The sequence below is a fragment of the Phascolarctos cinereus genome, unplaced genomic scaffold (genome assembly GCF_003287225.1).
Source record: "Phascolarctos cinereus isolate Bilbo 61053 unplaced genomic scaffold, phaCin_HiC Scaffold_3;HRSCAF=262, whole genome shotgun sequence".
NCBI lineage: Eukaryota > Metazoa > Chordata > Mammalia > Diprotodontia > Phascolarctidae > Phascolarctos > Phascolarctos cinereus.
This window is the reverse complement of record NW_027555736.1, coordinates 59,224,108-59,249,122: the sequence shown is the minus strand read 5'-3', so window position 1 is coordinate 59,249,122 and position 25,015 is coordinate 59,224,108. Positions and strand designations below refer to the sequence as shown.

Genomic DNA, 25,015 nt, shown 5'->3' with positions numbered 1-25,015 from the left:
CGTTCTCTGTTACGGGGGAGCCCCCAAGCAATTGGAAGAGTCAGGCTTCGTCTTTGAAGATCCTCCAATCTGGTAGCAGAGACATCCTTACCATGGAGCCTCCTATCTGATGGCGCATATAATTCTTGCCTTGGAATCTGCTAGCAATGGCAGTCCCTGACTTCAGGGAGCTTCCAGTCTAAGGGGAGAAATAATCTCTGCTTTAGGAGTAGCTCAGTCTTATGGGGAAGATAAGGAATCTCTGTTCTAATGCTTAGGGAATCTCCATTCTAATGGAGAAGGTGAGGGAGTATGTAAAAGTAAACACCTACTCACACAAACATCAAATCGTCTTCCTATTCCTCAAGGTGGTATAGAATTAACCCTGGGTTCTTGTAGGCTTATATCAAGGGAGTATAAGCTCTGCTCTGGGGAATTCTCCCAAACTAGAAGGCTTCCAGGGTGAATCTGACAATAGATTGTGTCTGTCATCTGAAGATGGGCCCAAGTTTTAGAGTGACTTGTCACCAAATATTAATAATAATAATAATAATGAAAATTATAATACTAACAGCATTTATAGAAGCACTTTAAGGTTTGCAGAGCACTATACACACTATCTCATTTGATCATCAAGACAACCCCGTGAAGTAGATACTATTGTTATCCCCATTTTTCAGATGAAAGAAACTGAGGCAAACAAAGATTAAGTGACTTGCTTAGGGTCACATTGCTAGTAAATATCTCAGGCAAGATTTGAACTGAGGTCTTCCTGACTCCAGGTCTAGCATTCTCCCCACTGAGCCACTAGATCTGGTCAAGTCTTACACTTGAGTTTAAAAATGAATTTCACAAGTGTAAGATAAGACAGGCATGGCTTGAACGCAGTTTGTTTGAAGAAGATCTGTGCATCTTTATAGACTGCAAGTTTGATATGAGTCAGCAGTGATATGGACATCAAGAAAGGTAATGCTTGGGGGCGGCTAGGTAGCACGGTGGATAGAGCACAGGCCCTGGAGTCAGGAGGACCTGAGTTCAAATCTGGCTTCAGACATATAATACTTCCTAGCTGTGTGACTCTGGGCAAGTCACTTAACCCCAATTGCTTCACAAAACAAACAAACAAACAAACAAAAAACCAAAACAAAACAAACTAATGCTTAGGCTGTATTAAGTAAGACAAGCATGGTGTTTAGTTTCAGGAGGGTAATAGTCTCACTGTATTCTGTCCTGATCAGACCACAACAGGAGTATCGTGTTCAGTTCTGAGAGTCATATTTAAGGAAGGAAACTGATAAACTGGAATGTGTAGAGGAGGGTAGCTAGGTGAAAGGACTCTAGTTTTGCCATTTTGACGATTGGTAGAAAGAATTGGAGATGTTTACCCTAAAGAACACTTAGGGGGGATATGATGGCTGTAGTCAAGTATTTGAAGGGCTGTTGGGAAAAGGAATTAGGCTCATTCTTTTTTGGTCTCTGAGGACAGAAGTAGGATCAATGGGTAGAAAATATAAAGAGGCAAATTTAGGTTTGATATATGGAAAAACTTCCTAATAAGAAGAGCTCTCCACAAGTAGGGTGAGTGCCAAAGGAGGCAGTGGGTTCCCCATCACTTGAGGTGTTCAAGCAAAGGCGTATTGAAGTATGTCAAAGAGGGGATTCTTGGTTAGGTTTGAGTTAGGCTAGACACCCTTTGAGGTCACTTCTGATTCTGTGACTGGGAAGTCAGATGACTGACAAGAATCCAGATAAGGTAAGGGAGAGAGAGAGAGAGAGAGAGAGAGAGAGAAAGAGAGACAGACAGAGAGACAGAGAGGGACAGACAGAGAGAGACAGAGAGCAGATATCAAAGGAGAAGATGGTAGGCAAAAAGGTGAGGCAGTGAGGAGAAAGGGGTTTGCTGTTTTCTCCTCCTAGTCCAGTATGTTCAGGCATGAAAGAGTACTTATTAATAGAGAGTGTGGCCTGGGACACCAGGTATTTCAGAGGGAGTCAAGTTTCTACAAACACAAGCTAGAAAGAGCATGATAGGGGATTTAGGATGTGAGGGAGGCTGTTAATGACAGAGGGGGCACAGTGGAAGGAGAAGGCTGAGGATGGTGACTGTGACTGAGCAAGGCTGAAGGTGATTAGGGTGACAGAATGGGAAATTGTACTACAAGGAAGGGGCCTTCTTCCCAACACAGAGCAACTCCCAATCCAGTGGATGTTGGGGAAAGGAGGTGAAAATCTTTTTCTCTGAAGGCAGGGAAAATACCAAATGTGGCTCTGCTCCTTCTCAAACAGCAGGTGAGAAGGGATTGAGCCAGAAGGTCTCTTGGGATGTCTAGGATGGTAAATAACTGGTGATTGTGCTCCTAAGATTCTGGCTATTGTACAGTGCAAAGTGTGGTGACTCTGAAGTCAAAAGACCTGGGTTCAAATTCTGCCTCTGTCACTACCTGCGTGGCCTTGGATAAGTAACTTGAATGTCTAAAACGAGGGGGCTAGACCAGATTCTCTCTTTTCTTTCATCTCCAAATCTATGATCTCTATGCTCTAACTCCAGCCTCATTCCTTTATCTCAAGATAATGCAAAATGCAAGATGATGCACACTTGGGACCTGGTGCTGGAGGCCCTGATGATGGATAGAGCCCTGGCAGTCTGGACACAGTGTGGTCATGGAGAGCTGAAGCATTGCTGTTTAGCTCACCTGGAAAGTGGGGGAGAAAAAATCTGAATCTTTACTCACAGCGTACTAGCTGCTTCAAAGTTTCTTTAATTTCCACAGGACTTGGGATGTTTTACAAGGCACTGGGCCCCTCACTTTGCAGTCTAAACAATACCCAGGGAATGAAGTACCATGTACCAAAGAGAGTGATAATTAGTGATTTTTCTGTCTGTGGCAAGCTTCTAGAAATCCTCAACTCAGTTAAGGGGTTGGGATATCAGAGACCCCAGCAAACACCCCCAGGCTGCTGCTCAGGAGGTAATGGAGGAGTAGGAAAAATGTTAAGGGGTTGAAACCAGGTCAGGACGAGCTTAGGTGGAGTGTAGCCATTGGAAGATACCATCCAATACCATTTTATTTTAACTGATTATTCTTACTGATGGTGTTTCGGTATTGTTGAAGTATTAGATGTCCTTTCAGTGGCCCTTGAAAATGCTGGTGTCCTGGAATAAAGTCACAAACACTCCACCCTTGCTGTGGCTCAATTCATCAACACCCATTGAGTGCCTATGTGCCAAGGCATCAGCTTGGGTGGAAAGCCTGTGTCATTGAGAAGCATGACTGCTGTGTCCCCTCTTGAGCCACCAACTTCTAGAAACAGAGACCCAGGGCTGTGCTGGTTTGAGGGTCTACTAAGGCAGGGACGATAGGAAAAAAAAAGCACAAGGGAAGCTATTGGGATTTTTTTCCCCTTTCTTTTATTAATGCAATCACAGGATTCTACTGACTACCACCCACTCCTCCCTTAAATCAACTCAAGGTCTTACTTAATTTTTTCCCTTTTCCAGGTAAGATTTTTCAAAGATGCTTGTGGTCGGATTCAAATATCTGAGGCTCAGCTGTAACTTTAAGCTAGATTGCAAACACACTTTTACTGTAAGTAACATCCCTTATCCCCTCCCTCAAATTAAATTGGTTATTTCACCAAAGTGCCCACGGGTACACCACGAAAAATGAGTGCCGTAGGGAAAATACCAAAATGTATCTTACAATAACACACAGTAACACACACACACACACACACACACACACACACACACACATTCTCTTTCTCTCTTTCACAACCCTATGTTGACACTTTCCTCCCCTCTTACTCACCTCCTTACATCCTTCCTCCTACTCTTGTACCTTCTCCATCAAAGGTAGACCCTGATTCCCTTTCTCCTCCCTTACACTCTCTCATTCCTCACTCACACCCTCTCCTCCCCTCACACCCCCACCATTCTTTCTCTTTTCCCCACGTATATTCTCTTGAAACCACTTACACCCTTCTACCTCTCCCTCTCCCATAGGGATCGTCTCTCTACAAATACTCCTTCACACACAACACCCTGTCATCTCCCATATCGCTTTTCCCTCCCTTTCCTGGCTCACAAAGGAACCCTCCCAGATCCATACCCCCTCTCTAGTCTCATACTCTTTAGCCCAGCTCTCTAGTATTCACCTTCACATGTTATTCTTTCTGAAAAAATAAAAACAAACTCTCAATCCCATCCATATTGATTTTCTTGCAGACTTACTGCCTCCACTTATTTCCCTCTCCCCCCTTTCCCAGGAGTGTGATATTGGACAAATCACTTAACCTCTCTTGGTCCTCAGTTTCCCCATCCATAAAGTGGGAATAATCATATATCCACCTCACGGGGTTGTCCTGTGGATCAAATGAGGAATGAATATAAAGCACTATTTAAACCTTTGACTATTACATACATTTACACATTTCTGATCTCTAACAATTTCTTCATGTCCCATTCTTCTAACCACATTCTCATTTTCTCTCTCTCTCATACACACAAATAGAATTTCAACACAGTAAGCTAGTGACTGCATTACTCAGGCTGGAGAGAAAAGAGGGTATATTTATAGGCCTGTCTGATTGAGACACCAGACCAGACTAGAAAACTAGCTCAGTCTGGATGGATTTCCAAATCAATTATCCAGCTGGGGAGGGAGAAGTTGGTGTTTTCCTTTTTCATACTCACTTCTTAAATTCACAAAACAGTGGTTAATTCACCAAACCTTCATTTTGAAAATTTATTTAGAAAAAAAAAATTAACATGGGCAAATGAGATACTTCAGTGTTACAACAGAGTATAGAAATGTCTAGCAATAGTCCAATAATTTGATCTTTAAATACAAAATAACCACATGAACACCTAATATACAGGTTTTGTTTGAATACATATTTATTAGATAAATATTAGGTTGTCACATCATCTAACTACATACAGTTTTGCAAGACTAGAAATCACAATTAGTTTTCTGACCAGTTTAAAGTATGAAATGATTGCATTGTACATACGATGTACAAACAAAGACAATGACCGTTTCTGCAGAAGTGACTTCCGACTGTACTTACATGACTGCGCGTGCATGCACGCGCCTGTGTGTGGGCATGTGTCATTCACCTCTGATCATGATATCAAAAATTGTACAAAGTATGAATTTGGTTACAATCTTTTTAAATCTCCTTTATTTTCTTCATTGTTTTCTTAGCACCCTAAAAATACACAGGTGAGAGGACTAGCACATTGAAGCTAAAGAGTACATGTAGATAAAATAAAAACAGAACAAAGCAAAACTTTCCACTCAGGGTCAGAGTATATTACAGAGTGTGAATCCAATGCGGAGACTTCACAAACGCTAACAGACAGGATCTATTTTTTTTTCCACATGAGATGGAGCTCCAAGCTTTTTTTTTGTTTGTCTTTTTTGCAAAATAAAATCAAATGCACATTCCAAGGAAGATGAATGCATCTCTGTTAACAGGTCTCTATTTCTCATTTACATATGTACAGACGTGTCCCTTGAGTCTCTGCTGCTGACACGGTGGTGTCTGGATGGGTCGGTCCTAAGTTATCTATCAGTGAGCAGAAGTGTAGATCTCTGTGGGTTCATTAGGGCTTCCATTGGGGGAGGGGAAATATATATATACATATATATTTTAATCTGGAGGAAAAAAAAATCTACTGGGAATTTGATACACAAATAAAGCTTTAAAAAGCCCAAAGGGTGGGGGTGCTCATATTTCTTTCATGGAGCTTTCCCACTCCCCCCCATCCCACCTTGTAATTAACTTTGGCAACATGGACACAAACACGCCAGTAGATCCCATGGGCAGGTTTCCTTTAGGTGCAGCTATTCTGAAGCACTGGGCACCTTGGAGATTCTGAGGCTCTATCCACCAAGACGTGAATGGGAGGTGCCATCTTGGAATTCAAGAGCCACCCTAGCTTACAAAGGTATCATTTCCTCTGTGGAGCTTACTTAGGGTAATGGCACCTTTGACAGCTTAAAAACAAAAAGAGCCAGAGCCTGGATCCCCTTTCATTGCATGCCTGTCCCTTCCCCTTGTCCCCAAAATGACGTGGGAAAGGCTCCCTATAAAGCTCTCAGTCCCTCTTGATCACTGCCTGTTTGAGAAGGCTGATGCTTAGGCCTAAAGGAAAATGCTTGATGGAGACTAACTTGCAGGACAAGGACAGGAAACCTGTTGTCTTCCCTAGGAGAAGAGCACTCAGAAGTGGGAAGCCAGTAGCAGGTGCCGACTTGTCCTGGGAAATTCTGCCACAGGGCAAATGGGAGGGTAGCACTGGGGGAAGACAACTTATCACTCGTGGGCAAATTGGAAGGGTCCCCAGAGACAGTCATGACACCTGGTAGCTAAAGACCCTTCAATTCCATCTAGGGGGCTGACCTTCCCACAGAGATCACCCCACACAGGAGACAATGGACTGGCCTGTCCTCCCCCTCCCCCACCTCCCAAATCACATTCTATCCCAAGTGTGTGTGCATATGTATGTGTTTGTATGTGTGGTTTGGATGGAGAAGGGGTGGAGATGGCAGGGCACGCTAGGGATGGTAACATCTGGATCACTACTGGAAGCAATCCAGATTTTACTTCATGCTGCCTGTTTTGCTGTTTGCTCTACTGCCAAAGGATTTGGGAAATGGATTAAAATGGGTGAGCTGACATCTTCAAAATAAAAAGAAATTTCATTCCCTTAAATCTGTAAAAAGAACCTTTGATTTTTTTTGTTTTACTTTTTTTTTCTAAAAAAGGACTCATTTTTTTTTTAATCTTCAGTCAAGGTATTTAAAAACACCAGCAAAGGATATAACCGGGTCATGAAAATGTTGAATATTATCAAAGACGATACTAAAATATTCACAAAGATATTTACAATAGTGATTCTTAAAATAATTGAATTTTGCATACTGAACAACTTGTCATTGAGAAAAATGCAAAAAACCAAACCAACCAGTCAAAGGTGTGATGGCAAATTCTCTACAGAAAATCTGGTAGTCTGAATACGAGAGACGGGAATAAACAAAAGCGACCACCATCTCCTGTAATATCTACAGCAAGGGGTAGGGGTGCCCAGAGAGGGGGAGAAATAAAGATTACCTCTGGGGGGCAGTGATGACAGCATGGAACTTGAAGCAAAGAATTGACAGATTTGAGTGACTGGGAGCAAATCCAGCATCCTCTGAGCCCAGAACAGGCCACTGACAGAAATGTAAGCTAACCCCAAATAAAATCATACATTAAAATGGCTATAGGAGAACTGGGCCAAGGGCAAGAAGATCTGAGAGGGCAGTAAACAGCAGGGCTTTGAAGAGACAGATGGATGGACAAGCAGAACACACTTCACGTCACAACAGGCGGGGAGCGTCAGGTTAATTTGAAACCACGGAGGGCGAAGAACAGTCCATGCGATAGAGCTGAGATGGGATTCCTTAAAGGGCAGGCTGGCACGTGTGCATGTCTTTTGATGTAGCTATGTGTAGTGCTTCCTGGAAAGCGTGGCACACCAACATGGGCAGGGCAGAGATGGGGAGTCAGGGCTGCAGATGCAGCCCACCACACAGTATGGACAGAGCAAGAGAAGAGGCAACACATAGCAACGGCTCGACAGACCCCGAGACCAAGCACATTCAACCTCAGCCTCACCCCTCTTCTTCCTCTCTGCAAGCCCTGGTGTTTAACAGGACAAAAAAAGGGACTGGGGGTGGGGTGGGGGGGAAGGCAGAGTGTAAGAAGCCAGATGACATGTAACAGTCCTGGAGATGGGGTGGAGGGGAGCCAAAAGAAAGGAAACACAAAAAAAGGAAGTCACTCATCTATCAGATCCCAATGTTCCTTTCTGCAGATGATTTAAAACTGATTTTCTCTTTGTATTTTTTTTTTAAAGGAGTAAGCTGGGAGTAAAGGTATACATTATTGTGTCTGCCTCCTGACAGGTTTGTCCTCTTCTTTCCCACATTTTCAAACCCCTCCCACCCCATCCTGACTCCCCTTCCTCAAGGATAGGGGCTGAGGCTTTCTCACATTTCTGGCTGAGGGAACCACCGTAGGGTCCTCCTGTGATTCAAATGACCCAGTGGCCATTCTCTCTACTGTCTGTGACCTTAGAGAGAACCCAATGGTTCCCTCCTTCTGCTGGAACCCAAAGCAAAAGCAACTCTCCCTCCCCCATTCCTTCAAAGGCCCTCATCTCCATCCATTCTCTCTGAGCCTCTGTGTAGCACGACCCCTTGCAGGGTCTGTTGGGGCTAAGAGGTCAGTGGTCAAAAATGGCAACCCTCAGCTCCAGGGAGAAGAGGGGACAAAGCACGGTCTGCTCTGGCCTGGTGAGGTTCTTTCTTGGACGGTTTGTGCTTTTCCGGTGGTGGTGACTTCGGCAGCTCTGGCCAGCACCCACAGGACTCACTCCTGCGTGGGTTGTCCCTCCCCGGCATATGGTGCCTGTTCCATCCATCTCTCTCCACGTTTCTGGTTCTATGATTGCTCAAGCGACCAGTCTGGGAAGTTGGTGGATGGGGAGAATTCTCAGTTTCAAAAATGGAAGACCCCTGGGTTAGAAGATTTTTTTCTGACATTGGGTCAGCATGGGAGGAATTGGGGAGGGAGGAGAGAAAGAGCCCACTTTCTTATCCTTGCTGAGCTAGAGATGTGCTGGGATGGTTTTCTCCATCACAAGGCTCTTCTTTATAGGACTGTGTTGGACATGGGCAGAAATTCAGCTGCCCTGGGCTTTAGGCTTTGCCATGCCAGGGCCAGAAGCAGGTGCTCTAAGGGCCCCAAACCCATGTGGTCTAGGTACCACTTCCTCTTCTGCAGTCTCCCCACTGAGTGCCAATGGTTCTGAGAAGGCGAGAGCAGGGAGAAACCTCCCCCCAGCTCCAAAGGAGAAGTTCTGGGGTAGAGAACTTGGGAGGACATGGACTACATGGGGTGGAGAAGTATGTGTGTATGTGTGTGTGTATGTGTGTGTTTGCATGCGTGTGCATGTGTGTACATGTGGGGAAGGGGACTGATTAAAAGCTGAGAGCTTCAGTTGTTCTCAAAAAGCGAGAGAAGGTCATCATTACTATTGCTCGGCAGGTCAGGAGGGTCCAGGTACGAGAGCAACTCATCTGGATTCGTGAGTTCTGGAAGAAGCTGGAAAACAAAGATGGAGAAGGTGATGAGGATGGGCTGACCAGCACTGGCTGCTGGTCACTGAAGGCAGACACCTCAAGGGGCCACTCTTCCTCCTGCTGCCCTCCAGAGGGCCACAGGACAACTCATGGTGCCATTTCTACCCCTGAAGAAGGAAGAGCATGAGCTCATGAGCCTCAGAGGTCACCTGGTCCAACCCCTTCCATTTTGTGGAGGAGGAAAACAGAGGGCCGGAGAGTTCACGTGATTTGCCCAAGACTCACACCACCGTTCAGTGGCACATTTGGGATTTGAACTCGGGTCCAATGCCTGCCACCCAACACCAAAACATATCCTGCCCCACTGAGATGGGGAGAAAAGGCTGGGAGATATGTCTAGCTCGTGGCCTGTCCTACTTCCCTATTGAACTGATGTGGTTGGAATGGAGGGCTGAAGTCATTCTTCAGCTAGATCTCTAGAAGGAATCTTAGAGAAGATCTGAGAAGGTGTGTGTGTGTGTCTCTCTCTCTCTTCTTCTCTCAGCTCTGGTATTCACAGCACATCAGTGCAGGTTCAAATGACCACCCGTGGTCCGCAGCCAGCACACATACTTAACCATATTCTGAAAGCCCCACAGTATAAGAGCTTGTGGGTATCTACCCAGTGCCAAGTAATAACAGGCTACCATGTAACTGGGAGATGAGGTCAGCCTCCTCCAAAGTCCTGCTCTGCTATCCTGATGGAGCCCTCAGGCTGGAGGGAAGCCCCATGGGGCTAACTACAAACTGAAAAGGGGTCTACAATGCCTGTGTACCTTCTTCTCCCCTGTTTTAGGTCCCTCTTCAGCTGAAAAGTCAGGGGCTTCTGGGGAATCCCAGGACCCACTTGTGATGTTCACATCCTAGCTCACCTTAATGGAAACGTTTACTTAATGACAACCCTTTCTCCCAGAGGCAACGCTTTGGGTGATAGCCTAGAGTGTGGGCCAAGAGGCCACGGCAATGCCCATGAAAAGGGCAGGGGCTGAGGGAGGGAAGGGAAACATCTCCAGGGGAGTTTTTAGGAGTAGATCGAAAAATCTCATTACTAGTTTGTCTTAAAGAGGAGAAATTCTACAAAAATGAAAGTGATTTTCAAAATTAAGTGAAATTTGTTAGTTGGTTTTGGTTTTTTTGTATGTGTGTGGTGGGGAGGAAGGTGTAAGTTGTAATAGGGTGATAGCCTGATATTTCACCTCATACACAGTTTCTAACCCTGGTGTAGTCCTAGGAGAGAGGTGTCAAACCTTCAACCCACAGCATTCCCCAGTGTGGCCTGAACCAGATTCAAATGTAAATGGAAACTATTTAACAAAATAAATAAAAATACAACAAAACACAGATAATATTAACAATGCGGTTTTCTAAGTCAATATGAAGCTTGCAGGGCAGGGGTCTTTATGTATTTAGTGGCCTCCATTTCTATGGGAGTTTGACACCACTGCTGTACAGAAGAGGATTCACAAATAGGAGATGCTAAGTGGATCTGGAGGATCAAGGGGCCGTTATAGGTGGCAAGGAACTGCGGAGTCAGAGGACCTGCTTCAAATTTCCCCTGATACTACTTGAATGACCTTGGGAAAGTCACTTAGCACCCCGCGACCTCAGTTTCCTCATTTGTAAAATGAGGGGCTGGGCCTCTGAGGGCCCTTCCAGCTTTAGGCCTCCCACTGGCCCCACCTATCAGAAAGCTAGAATCTCTCCTTGTTGAAGGAGGGCTGAGCAGAGCCTCAAAGCCCTGTGTCTGGAATGCTCTGCTTTATTTAGTTCTAGATGCTAAACTCTAAGGAACTGGCCCTTCTCTGGGATGTCCCTTTCTTTTACCCTCTGATGCTTCTTTATCCAGCCCTCTCTTTTTCTTCAATGACTCACACTGGGTTTCTCCTCTCTCTGTAGGCTCCTTACTACGGATACTACGAGTGGCCAACCAGTCGAAGGAATAACTAACTGTTCCATCTCCTTGGGACCATTAAAGAGAGGGTGCTGATGGTGGCCCAAGGGGGAGGTGACTCTGATTTTATTTTTTTTAAGCCATTGGCAGTCCTCATCCTGGTGGCGAGGCTGGGCTGAGGAGGGGGTCCCCAGTCACTCCCATTTTTGGCCCAGCTCTGCTTAGCCTTCCCTTGGCCATCCTTCCCCCACTGCCAATTCCCAGGGAGCCGTAGAATGTGCAACAGAAAAGGCCGAAAAGCAGGCGTGGATGACACATGGACCAGTAAATCAGAGACATACACACAGACAAGACAGACAAAGGGACGCCCAGAGTTCCCCTGGCTTTTGCTAACATCCCATCCTTCTGGTCCCCTCCACACAGTGAGAGACAGAGCAGTACAGACAGCAACAAACCCAAAACAGGAGAGGAAAGGGGGGACAGGAAAGAGGAGAAAAAGGGGGCAGGGTGGGGGAATACCCCTTGAATACCTCAAACTGCCATAAGTTCAAAAATAGAAAAAAAAATCCAACCCCAAACCAAAAACCCCGATCCTATGAAGCTGAATTAAGACGGTGTGTGCTTGGGCAGAACAGATCACGGCAAGAGCCTTGAGTTTCTATGGCCTAGTAGCTGGCCTGAAGGCCCATTGAGTCAGGCAGTTAGAAGTGACAAAGGGCCTATTAATGAAGAAGGCAGACCCTCAAATGAGAGCAGAGACCCCCAGCCCTTCTCTAAGTGGAGCCAGGATATGAGAAGAGATGTGCTGACCCCACCCAACCACGTGAGCCCACTCATCTCACCCACCCACTTCCCAGGCAGGTGGGGAGGGTGGACCCCTCTGGCCACACATCCCACCTCCTCTTCCACCCCCCTGCCCTTCTTCCTCCCCATCCTCCCTCTCCCTCCCCTCAGGCCCGCCCTGTCTCTTGTGCACATCCAGGTGCCAAACCTAAACGCAGGCAGATGACAGTGGTGACCCAAACTTACATCCAGCGAAGGTTCCGGCATGTCGGACGCTCCCTGTGCTCCGGCCTGACCCTCTAAGGCTGTGGAGGGGTTAAAGGTCAGGTCGCTGTGTGGATGGTTGCTGGGAGCAGCCTGAGGCGGTTGCCGGGGCGGCTGGGAAGGAGGAGGAGGAGGAGGTGGAGGAGGAGGAGGAGGAGGAGCCCCACTGTGATGTAATGGTGGCCCTGACTGGTTGCTGGGGTGTGGTACGTGCAAACCTTGTTGTATGGAAGTATGGGACTGATCAGAACTGCCAGGATGTGGGATCTGCGGAGGAGGAGAGAAGCAGGAAAAAAAGAAAAGTGAGGTGACAAGGTACAGTGCACGAGATGCCTGAAGAAAATGAAAACCAAAATCAAAACAAACCAAAAACACCCTTTACACTGAATGCTTTTCCATCAAGAAAAAAATCAAAGATGCCCCCCAAAAACGACCGACCAGGAAGAAGGATCAGGCCACAGCACCATGAAGAAGGGGGACCACACTGGGTGTCTCTGGGGGAGACAAGGGAGGGAAGGAGGGAGGGGATGAAGGACTTTAAGAGACAAGCACAAACATGAGAATTGGAGGGACCCAGCTTCTCCTTCCCCATCCCTTGCCCAGCCCCCCTCGTCTCCTCCAGCCAGGACACCATCACAATGAACAAGAGCGTGGTCAGAAATGGAAAAGCAAAATGTGAATGTTTCAGGGTTCGGGGGAGGCATGTAAATGCTGGCCCTGGCCACAGCCACAGAACAGAGCTGGGGGGGCGGCAGCTCACGGGGGGGGCGCGCCCACAGACACAGAGAGCAAAGCACCCAACAGACCCGCGCCAGCTCCAGGTAGCCCCTGGTACCCTGTGACAGAGGAGTAGGGAGGATTAAGGGCCCGGAAACCCCAGCTGCTTCATGAATGCCAGAAACGGCTTCCTGGGCTGACACTGGGCACTTTCTGAGAGGTCTCATCGGGGAGAGGGACAACGTAGCACTGGGGTACCCACTGGGTGCCACTGGGGCGAGGGAACCTGAGGGAGAGGAAAGGAGCTGGAGTCAAGCAGCCTCTTCCCTCCTCCTCATAACGGTCCCACCGTAGACACCATGGCCAAATGGGACTCCAATCAAAAACCATCTCCAGAACCAGGAAGAACCCTAAACCCAAGGGAACTTTCCTAGGCCTCTCTACTGGAGTCAGCAACAAAGTGAGAAGCAGCAAAGTTAGGGTCACCCCCCCCCCAAAGTCAGAGACGGCAGAGACCCTCTGGATAGGGGAAGGGATGCCTCAGAAGGGAGAGAAGAGAGACACAAAGACCAGAGAGGGTTGTTTATGCTGCTAAACCTCACTTACTCCAAACAGGGAGAAAGGCATTCTGGATTACTTCCTTCTTAAATTATAGAACACAGGGAAAGCGATGCCACCTTCTAGGGGAAGCCCTTCCCAATACTCCTCAGGCAAACAGCTTCCGTTCACACTTGCATACACCTATATGTGAGCGGGTTGTTTACTTCCAGAGAATGGAAGTTTCTTGAAGGCAGGGAATTTTACATTTTCATCTCTGGACCCACAGAATCTACTGAAGTAGCTGGCACATAGCAGGCCCTTAATAAATGCATAATTTACCAAAATGCTGTCTTACTGCTTTTAAGTATACACAGCTAATCTGTTCACTAAGGGCTAACTTGTAGAGGAGGCTGTTGGTACATAGGGGGAAGGATGCTTTAATGAACTGACAACACTTCTAGTGAGCAGAACCACCCACATCCACAGAAATGAATTTATTGGAGTCCATGGAAAAGCGGATTCTTTTCCTAAGGCTACCGAAGGCAACCACGCTCCCTTTTCTAAGAGACTAATAGAACTTTAGAATTGGAAGGAAAGAGACTTTCCCTCCCAGGTCAGTTATTCCCACCTCTCATTGTGACAATCACAGGACCACAGGATTTAAAGCTAATGTCATCTGATCCAACCACCTCATTGTTCAGATGGGGAAACTGAGGCCCAGAGAAATGAAGTCCCTTCTCTGGCATCTCTGGTGTCATCATCTATTTGCACATTTGTAGTGATGACAGGAAACTCATTACCTGTTGGGGTAACCAATAAGTTCTTACTTATAGTGAGTCAAAACTGCCTCCCTAAAACTCTGGGCAGGTGTTCAGTAAAGAATGGGTGGCTGAAGGACTCCAGTGCACTTCAATCAGCTCTCACAAATCCTGAGTTAGTGAGACCTGAATGAATAGATGGCTACTTTGAAAACAATGTGCCTTTTCTTTGCACCTAACCAAACCTAGGTGTGGGAGAGCCAGGAGCCTTTTGTATTTAAACCAGCATCTCTAGTGGCCTGGGCAAGGACTTTGCTAAAGGATTGAATCCCTGTTTATCACCAGCCTGAAATGATTGCGACTTTTAATAAGCACAAGTGTAGCCTTGATTTTTAGAAGCTGATTCAGGGACCTGGACCTTTCTCTCTCTCTTTCTTTCTTTTTCTTTTTTCCATTCTCTACCTGGGTCAGAAAATTCCCTGGAAAATTTGCCAATTTCTCAATTCCACTGTAGCAGAGCAGGTCCAGGTGCCTTCTCTCTTGCTCCATTTTACAGGGAAGGCTCTCTGTAGGCCTCAGCTGGGAGTTTATCCCTGGGTACCAGAAAAGGCAGAGGGAAGGTAGGAAATGGTCTTAGAAAACTCCTAATAAAATCCTCAAATATTTCACCACATGTAGACTTAGCTCCCTGGTGTTGGGAGGCCAAGACTTGATCTGTGTCTAGCCAATGACCTGTATGATTTCTGGGAGCAATCCCCTTCTGCCCTTCCTGCAAGCCCAGTCTCCTTTTTCCTTGGCCACAATTCTGATTTCCTGGGGCCATTGGCCCTGGGTTGACACATGCAGTCAGAGGTTCTCAGGTAAGCTAGTGTGCCATATTTTTGTCTTGTTTTAAATCACAGCCTTTGCCTAAAAGCTGATTCTGAGCTACAACTTTGAAGTCTGATACTCTGACCTCGTGGCAGGTTCCAAGGCCAAGGTCATTAGAGCACAAAACACCCTCTGCCTTCTCAGCAGGTTTGGGATTCCTTGGAACACACCCCAGTCTCTGTCCTTTATCCAATCACAGAAATTAGCAGACTGCCCAAAGAAACTAGGTGGTGTGACTGACAAAAACCAGAACACAGGCTGTATCTCTGTTTCCCCTTCTTCCTGGTCCTTCTCCACCAAACCTCACTTTTGGTTTTTACCTCCCCTGAAGTCCCAAGGCTTCTGGACCATGAGAAAGTCTATCATATATGGAGACAGCTGGTATTGCTAATGCCAGGCAACCAGAGGAGGCAGGAAGAAGATAGAGGCAGGTTGTATGAGATCACATAGGCTCAACTACCCAAAGAAGTTAAAAAAAATCCAAACAAACCTGAAAACAATTTTCCAAACTGTGGTACAGGTTACTATCTTATGTCAAATGTCTGAGAGGTCAGAGAATACACATCCCTTTTTCCTCAGCCATTCACAAACCCAAAGACTATTGTCTACGATGGCCTTTCCTACTCCAGGCAAAGGACAGAACACCAAGATGGAGATCCAGGCTTTGGTTCTGGGTCCAGAGGTAATTAGTTAGGTCACTTAAAGCCTCTGACTCTGTTTCCTCATCTATAAAATGATAACAATAATTTGTGCCTTATATCTAACTTACATCTCAAAGACCAAATGAGGCTATAAATGTCCTCACTGTGAAAAGCATAAAATGGCTACCCCAAGGTGGGGTGTTAATAATTATTGTTCTTGGCCTCTCTCTTTGTTCACCTAAAGCTTCCGGCCCCTTCAGGGAAAAATATGGCACCAATACTCCATTCTCACAAATTTCATCCCAACGAGTCTGGTTTTAAGTGGTTGGGCATTTGGGATTCTATCTATTTATTCCTCAGATCCTTGCCCTCCTACTCATTTGTTGGAGGAAGAAAGGAGGGAGGAGAAGTGACAGTCGACTAACTGGCTGATCTGGAAAGGCGGCCAAGGTGAGTTGAGGCACTGTGACTAGTCAGGCAGGGAAGACTCAGAAATGACCCAACGTGTGTTCACCCTTTCCCTCCTCCTCCTCCTCCACCCTGTACTAGTTCTGGTGTCACCTCAGAAAGCCCTCTTTAGCTGCCCTGACTCACATTCATTCTCAAGGTGGGAGAGAGATGGGCAAAGGATGTCCGTAAAGCGAAGTCCAGATGCTGGTCTAATTCTAATTAGCTAATTAATTAATTCTAATTGTAGCCTAATTCTACTATCTTGCCCTGTACGGCCCTGGAAAAGTCATGGCCTCTTCTTTGAGCATCAGCAGAATGCTCAAAACATTTCCTTTGAAAAGGATAACACGCCATACAAACTGCAAAATAATATTATCATGGTGATTAAAACTCCAAGACAGTTGTGTTTATTTATTCTGGGACTGAGAAGGATGTTCTAGACTTTGGTCCCACAGTGAAAGTTGGATTTGGGACTTGAACACTGAGCAGATGAAGGCTGAATAAATCAGGATCATATGAGCTAGAAAGGACTTTGGGATCATCTAGATTCTAGCCCACCTCTCCCTTTTTACAGATGGGTAAACTAAGTCCTAATGAAATGAAATGGTGCCCAAGGTCAAATAGATAGTAACTAATAGAACTGGCATGTGAACCCTCACACAGGAATCCAGGTTGTCTGACTTCAAATCTGAAGCCCTTCCCACTACACAATACAGCATATGGTGACTTTGTTATATCGTGTGTATATGATAAGGGAAGAGAGACACTACTCTTTGTCTTTGAAGAGATCCACAGAATAAATTTAAGAGCTGGAAGAGACCTAAGGCCAATGCCATAGAATTCTAGAATCTTAGCAGTAGAAGAGATGCTAACCCACTGTCCACTATAGCTAATACTATGCTTGAAAACATTGTCAGCACTTGACCCAACTGCCCACTGGCTTCCATTCCCACATCTTGGCCTCTATCTCTGCTGGGAAAGGCACAAAACACCCACAAAGAAGTGTCTCAGACCGAGACCTGTGCTCCCCAGTCCAGTCCAAGAAGAAGGTAAAGGTTTTAGACAGGAAGAGGGGGTTAGGCAGGTCAGAGAAGGGAGGGGAGGATGATGGTGAGAGGGTACTTACAGTTTCTTGCATGGGGTGACTGAGGGGTTTCTCCAGGGCAGCCATGTTGCTGGGCATGTCCGGGGGGTGGGAGAGCTGAGGGGGCCCGTGCATGAAGTCATTCATGGACGTCCCTCCGGGGTTCCCATGGGGGAAGTCAAAGTTACCGTGGCCTTGGTAGTTGTTGCCTGAGGGGGTGAAAACAAGGGGAGGGGAGGGGGGCGTCACCCACTAGACAGATAGCATTTGGGCACTGGGACCTCTGCATGAGGCATGGGGTGGGGCTTGAGACAGCCAAGTGTCTCTCTATCACTACTGAGGAATCTGGAGCCACCTCTCTCGGGCTCAGCTCAGGCTGTAATGGTGAGACATCGCCTATCCCAAAATTCCTTGGGTCTATTCAGCTGGGGAGGGAAATGAAGGCACGCTGGTGGGGAGTGGGGCCGGCAGAGGGGGTTTGTCACTGACAAGCAGTGGGAGGAAGAGAATTTTCCTGATGTTCTCAAGCTATGGTTGGTGGCTGCCCAGCCATTTCCTAAAGGCATCTTCTGCAGGCTAGGAAACTCATCTGAACTGGCCTAGGTACCAAAACCACGTGTACGGATGGAACCCCTACACAGATGCTCAGCACCATAGAGGGGAGAAAACAATCATCACAATGGAATAAGGCTTAGAGAGCACGTAGTCCAACTCCCTTGTTTTACAGATGGGGAAACTGAGGCTCAGAGAATTGAAGTATGTCATCCAAAGTCACATGGTGAGTTAGTAACAAAACTTCACTCCTAAAATCAGGAACTCCAGGCTGTAGCTCTCCCTCAGTCACTAACGAGCTGGGTTACCTTGGGCAAGTCATGTCACTTTTCTGGATCTCAGTTTCCTGATTCATAAAATGAGTGAGTTGAAACCACTGATCTCTCAATGCCTGTCTAGTTTCTATGATTCTACGACTTCATTGCTCTTTCCACCTCACTGCCTTCCCAAAGCTGTGTTAAGAGTAAATAGGATGGCGCCTTTGTTCCAGTCCCATTTCTGATCCTGGGCTACCCAGCGTTGCATGACTTGACCACGAGTGACCTGGCCTTTCTGTGCCACCCATTGCCCCATGGGCATCACGATCCCTTGTTTACTAAGAGGATGAGAAAGACAACAGGTAAGAGGCACTCAAAATTCCCTACAAGAAGACCCTCTGGAAATTCAAGCCCATTTATTTAATGGGATTACTTTCCCAGCAGCAAAATCATTTCTGAATGTGGGAACATGTATGGGTATGCCATTGTGGAAAGGATGAGGCTCTCTCATCAGACAGCACCCCACTGATGGTCCCTGACTCCAGGTAGGGTGGGGTGGCTCTCCACTGACCAGGTATAGTTGAAGGCTGCAGCCATGAGCCCACTAAACTTAAACATTTAGGTTACTCAGGGTCAAGGGCAGGGACACACATAGGGATACGGTAAAGACAGACACCCTAGGGAAACCAGGTCTTGTTTCTTTTAAAAACAAAGCCCTCTGAAGGAAAGGATAATGCATCTGTTTTCTCCCAATATGCCATCCCTCCTCTCATCCTGGCTCTGTAAATGAGAAATGCAGCAGAGCTCTAGGCCCCTGCAGGGATTATGACATCTGCAAAGTGAGACACACCAAACCTGGGGGACAGGATATGACCAGTATGGCAGCTCTGAATGGCTCTGTGCTGTGACTAAGCATGATGGTGATGACACAGCATGTAGAAGCATTCTCTCCTCCCCACCTCCCCCTACTGCTTCTGTGGGCACTCATTTACCTGGGGAGTGAAGGACTGGGGTGTGTCAGTGGGGGATGGGCATAGGAGGGGAGTGAAGGGAGTGTACATTTGCAGCTCCAACTACAATCCAGAAAAAGATGAAGCTTGCAGTACCCTTTTTGTGAACCATCATCATCATCCTTCATGTCCTTTCCTCCTCTGTCACATGGGTAAGCCAGAGGTACCCGATATCATGAAGTTGCTTTAGATGATGGCTACAGTGGGACAGAACAGCACTGGAAGCAGGGTAGGAAGGATGTGTGCTTTGGGATCTCTGGAATCCAAAGTCCTAAACTCAGCCCTATCATGCCCTTTGGGCCTCCTCAGACCCCATTCTTGGCGAACGGGGACCGGGGGGAAGATGTGTTCCTGGTTTCACCTACCTTGGCTGTTATACTCATTAGAGTTGGTGCCCCCGGGAGGAGGAGGAAGCTGATAGGGGGACGGGCCAGGGCCCAGAGCTGCGATCATTTCCATGACATTGGGCATGATCATCTGGCTGGGGCTCATTGTCTTAAACCTTTTGGAGGGAATGCCATCCGGGTCATCTTTGATGTGGATATCGGATTTGATGGGGACTGGCCTCCAGCTACATGTGGGGTCGATGGTAACCTCTTCAAACTCCGAGCTGCAAATGACAAAGGAAAACGGCTTAGGTTCTCTGCAGATCCTCTGAAGGAAGGGGGACACACACCCTCTTTCTAGAAGCCTGAATCTGCCCCGAGGGGCTCAGTGATTCTAGCAGCTCCAGCTCAGTTTTTTAAAACATTTGAACATATATTCTCTCATCTCTTCTTCGAAACAAAGTTAACTGGTCAGTTAGTCATCAAGCATTTATTAAGGGCTTACTACGTGCCGGGCACTGTGCTAAATTCTAGGGCTACAAAGAAAGGTAAAAACACGGTCTCTGTCATCAAAGAGCACACATTCTAATGGGAGAGACAACATATTTGGGGATAAGATTGATGGAAAGTAAATGCAAGTTAATCTCAGAAGAGAAGGTGCTGGCAGCTGGGGTGGGGGCTGGGGGAACAGGAAAGCCCTTCCTGCAGGTGGCAGGATTTGAGCTGAGTCTGGAAGGAAGCTGGGGAAACCACACTGACAAGCACAGGTAAGGCCAGAGAGCCTTGCCATGGCAAAGGCACCAAGTCAGGAGAAGGAGTGTTATGTGTGTGCGGAGGTCAGGGAAGTGTAACAAATCTGGGAGTAGAGGAAGGGGCCAGGCTATGAAGAGCCTGGACTGCCCAATGGAAGAGTTTATGTCTGCTCCTGCAGGTAGTAGGGAAATACTGGAGCTCAGGGAGTGACGTGGTCAGGCCTATGCTTTGGCAGCCAAGTGGAAGATGGCTTGACTTGAGACCGGGACACTAGCCAGAAGGCTACCGTAATAGCCCAAGGTGGAGGTGATGAGGGCCTGAACTAGGGGGTGGTTAGGTGAGTAGAGGGAAGAGATACAGAGGAAAGGTGGTATTAATGTAGAAACAGTAAGACATGACAACAGATTGGATACAGGGGATGAGTACAAGCGATGAGTGGGCCTCATTTTCCTCAGCTGTAAAATGGCACCAGAGATTTACCCGTGGTCTCAGAATGAGGCAGGGGCAGAGCTAGGACTTAGTTTCTTGATTTCCAGGTCAGTGCTCTCCATTATACCTCACTATGCCATACAAAAGAAGCAGACTCTGTTTTTCTCCTAGGACCTGGTCCTCTTGTGTCTTTCCCAGGCCAACTCTCAGTTGCTGGATATCAATAGAAGGGAGGGGAAGGAGTGGGGTGGGGACTGAGGGTTTCCGTTTGTTGATTGACTGCTGCTGTTTGTCCTTCATTCTGAAGAGGACCGATGACATCAGGAGAATGATGTCTTGACTTGCAAGAGAATTAGATTTGAGTGAGGCAGAGCTGTAAAAGTCATCAGCCTCACTCTCCTCCGGAAGATGACCCCAGATGCAGTGGGAGACCTTGCCTTTTTAAGCTAAGGCAGGGGTGGGGAACCTGTGGACTTGAGGCCATACGTGGCCCTGTAGGTCCTCAAGTGCGGCCCTCTGACTGAATCCAAATTTCACAGAACAAATCCCCTTAATAAAAGAATTTGTTCTATAAAACTTGGACTCAGTCAAAAGGCCACATCCAAGGATCTAGAAGGCCACAAGTGGCCTCCAGGCTGCAGGTTCCCCACCCTTAGCTAAGGTCTTTCCCAGGTCTTAGTTTGTCTGAGGTAACACCCATTCAGTGATTTCCGGTTAGATAAGAAAGGAGGTAAAGATGGCCTAGTTTACCTACTCAAAAAAAAAATGCAGTGAGGTAAATACAGCTAGGAATACAATAGCCACAATAAATACTGCACTGTAAATTAAAACATAACAACATAGAATGGAAAAAAAATATCAAAAACCCAAACTGAACTGTGCAGTGAGAACGACCAAGCTGGGTCCATGAGAAAAGATGAGAAAGTGTGACACCTTCTCTCCCTTCTGGATAGCCATGGAAGGCCAAGATTCTACCCGTGCCCCATCAGCCTTTCACTGATGGGCTGGTTAGTTTGGCTTAACCACATTTTTCTTTCCTTTCTGTTTTTATTTTTCATCAGAGGGGATGGGTTCCCTGGGCAGGGGATGGGGAAAGATCTATCTGGAAACGAAAATGATTTTAGGTCATAAGAATGATAAATGTTAAAGAAATGCTTATTGAACTGAAGCCCCAAAAGTGAACCGAGAGACACTATACGGCGGGCATAAGTGGCCCCTATATTACTGGAACAAAGTGGTAAGAGACGAGGGCCTGGGAAATCACAGGCTAGCCACTGACTTGAGCATCCCCTCTTCAGAATCCAGAGTCAACTGCGCCCAGCCAGGGTCTCTCCTCAGCTCAGCGGCACTTACTTCTGGATGGCGTTCAGGATCCCCCACATGTACTGGTCGACCTCCAGGCCTTCAAGCAGAGCAGTTTTACTAGACGAGAAGAGAAGCCAAGTCACTGATTGTTCTCCTCTTAGACCAAGCTTAGGATTCTGGGGGGTGTATCTTATCTAAGTGTCTTTAACCTGGACATGCACCATTCTCTCTCTATTCATAGGGTTAACTAACCTACTCTCTGGACTACTGATCCCATACTAGACAGCGGACTGAGGAGGGGTGTGTGTGTGTGTATCTATTCTGTTCTTAAAAGCCCTTTAGAGAAGGCCTATCCTCAAGATTCCTAACTATCCACTCCAGTGTCTTGTGACTTATCTTTCCATGTGTTGAACCTTGAGCCCCTTTGCTCCCCATTCATCTTTTCCTAGGTCCTGCTCCTCTCCTCCCTTCCTCTTTTAGGATGGTCAGTGGGGTTAGGGAGGGAATGATCGGCCACTAGTATCCTTCAAAGGACAAGGCCAGAGCCAAGCTGGCAGGCTTTGGTAGGTTATCCAGCTAGCTGAGGCGGATGAATAAAAGGGGACAGTGTTTGGGGATGGTCTCAGCTCCCCGGGACACGGTCTTACTCACTTGCACACTGGACACCTCCAGGTTCCCCTCTCACAGTTCAGCTGCAAATATGATTCCAGATCGAAGCACTAAAAAGATGACACATGCAGAATGAAAACGTGGGACTTGAGCACAGAAATGTAACCCATGCTGCCTTAAGGCTTGGATGCAAACACTTGCAACCTTTTCCTTTTCCTTGCAAAAAAAGCCTCTGGGTCTCTGGGGGGAAGCTTCTCCACAGTCCTATTATTCCTGAGTCCCAGGGCTGTCCTATCACCTCTTTCCTAGTCCACTGTTATTTCCTTGCTTAGCTTCTGGCCTTAGTCTGTCTTGACATAAGAACGTTCAATCTGCAAGGATTAACTTCATTCCCACCCCCTCCCTCATCAACCCAGCCTAAGTGATCATGGTCCCCACCATAAACTCAAGACCATTTACTGCTTCCACAACTCCTTGGTACTTAGAAGGTTAGGGCCTTGTGATGGCCCTTTGAATACTGTCTTGGATTGTTACTTTTCCTGACGAGACTGCAAGATTCCAGAGGGTGAGGAGCTGACATTCTATTTTCTGTGCCACCCATGGGGCTGGGCACATGGTAAATTCACAAGAGTGTAGCTCAAGGACTAGAAGGGCCTTTACAGGTCAGCTTGTCCAACCCTCTCCTTTTGGAGATGACATTACCAAGCCCTAGACAGGCTAAGTTACTTAGCCAAAGACACAGAGGCTGTGTGTGCTTGTGTGTGTGCATGTGTGGCAGAGATGGGATTCAAAGCCAGGTTTGGGGGCTCACTGAAGGTGAATCCATAGAAATGGATTCAGAATGCTGCCTCTGAATGGAGCACTATCAGACTGTTTGAGAGAGCATAGTACAAGAATATCTAACCCTGGTAAACTCTTTTCTTAAAGGCAAACATGATGCTCAGCAAATCACGACTGTTGAGAATGGTTCATTCCTTTGGAGCAGGACTAGATCTGAACATTAAAATTGGGGATGTCACTTCTCTACTCAAATCTGAGTAGTCACCTGTTACTTCTAGGATCAAATATAAAGCCCTCTGTCTGACTATCAAAGCCCTTCACAATCTGGTCCCTGATTTATTTCTCCTCGTTGGCCTCCACGCACTTTATGATCTAACCAAATTGGTTTTCTTCCTGGTCCTCATACATGGAACTCCTATAGGTCTTTGTACTGGCTGTTCCCAGACTCCCCTTCCCCTGTACCCCAACTCTCGTGCCTTCCCTTCCAAATCTCTCCGCATCAATCTGGCATCAATCTCTACAAGTCCATGTTGCTTCCCCCATGGCTGATCTTTGAGCTCTTTGAGGATGCCTTTCTATCTCCACATCCCAATATAGGGCTTTTAATATGTGATTGATTACCAGTAAAGAACGGGGACTCACCAAAGGTTTTTGAGAAGGGCAATCATAATTACAACAGTAAAGCAGGAAAATCACATGCTGATTGAGTGATTGGCTGAATAGCAATTGATTGACTGGAGAGAGAGAGAGCCAGAGTGCCAACTTGCCTGTGACTGGGGAGCAAGTAGCAGATCCCCTAGGGTAGGGAACAGGGAAGGGTGAAGGACCAGATGGGAGTCTAATGACGACCTTATGTTAGGCAGTGGGGGTTCTGAATCACATTTGCATGGGATGGCAGCTGGGCCAATGTTAGGCAGGATGTACTTGCCACTGGCCCCTATGGAATCTTCACAAAGCTTAGGGAGGTTCCCTTAGCAGCAGGATTTAAGGGGGCTGCTGCTTCTGACTCTCCTCTCCCTCCTACCACCATTGCCTCTAAGCCCAAAGCTGATCCCCCCCCCCAAAAAAAAGAGGTCTGGATTGAGGTCAGGGCATCCTCTCCGCCCACTGACCTGGACGTGCTTGCAATCATGGCCTCTTGCTGGTAGCTGAATCCGCCGGAATGTAATCGGACACTTCAGAGACACTTTGATTGCTGTCTGTTCCACACCATCCTCTCCGTTGAGGGTGGCATTGCCCGAAGAGGCGGCCACGCTGCTGAAATTCCGCTTGACTATTGCAAGAGGTTACAGACACAGGGATTAGGAAAACAGCCACCCTGGTTGTTGCTCATCAGGGGATAATAAATCTGTCTGCAGAAAAGGTCCGTACAAATACCATCGATCTCTCCTGCAGATTTAATGACTACCAGCGCCTCATCAACTGCTCTTCTTCCTGCCGTCCCCCTCCACCAAAGCCCGGGATATTTCCATTAATATTTGAGACATGTCCCTGCTCGGCTACATGGCTTCTAGGAGACACTGCAACCTCATTAGTATTTAGAGCCGCTCCTCAGTGGCCCTGATGAATGCCTGTGAATGTGGGTATGAGCCAAACGAGCCTTGGGCAGACCTGGGAGGAGCACCTAGACATTTATCACGTTGGCTACATGGCTGTCCCAGCCCTACCTGCAGGGAGACTTGGACTGTTGCTGCAATAGCTGCTGTGATCTGTGTTCTTTAGCAAATTCTACGAAATGGGAGGCCTCTCGTTAATGGTGTGTGTTTGGGGCTGGGGGGAGGAGGAGGGCTGTTTGGAAAAGCTTTGGAGAATGGGCCAGTAGCTCACTGTACAAGTCTAGCAAG

General features: G+C 47.0%; 1 protein-coding gene across 13 annotated transcripts in view; it reads right to left on the bottom strand.

Annotated features, from left to right (window-relative positions):
• Positions 1-4,852: 4,852 nt before the first annotated feature.
• Positions 4,853-25,015, bottom strand: part of ZMIZ1 (zinc finger MIZ-type containing 1) — a 449,347-nt gene continuing 429,184 nt past the window's right edge. For 12 of the 13 annotated variants that reach the window (XM_078150871.1, XM_021005985.2, XM_021005984.2 and 9 more), the window contains 7 exons: positions 24,284-24,444; positions 22,434-22,501; positions 21,831-21,899; positions 19,335-19,579; positions 17,193-17,359; positions 12,073-12,357; positions 4,853-9,135 (listed from right to left, as the gene is read on the bottom strand). In XM_078150871.1, the coding sequence (XP_078006997.1) occupies positions 9,028-9,135; positions 12,073-12,357; positions 17,193-17,359; positions 19,335-19,579; positions 21,831-21,899; positions 22,434-22,501; positions 24,284-24,444 (1,103 nt within the window). In that variant the 3' untranslated portion in view covers positions 4,853-9,027. The remainder of the gene's footprint in view (positions 9,136-12,072; positions 12,358-17,192; positions 17,360-19,334; positions 19,580-21,830; positions 21,900-22,433; positions 22,502-24,283; positions 24,445-25,015) is intronic. The other variant, XM_078150873.1, reaches the window with a different exon arrangement.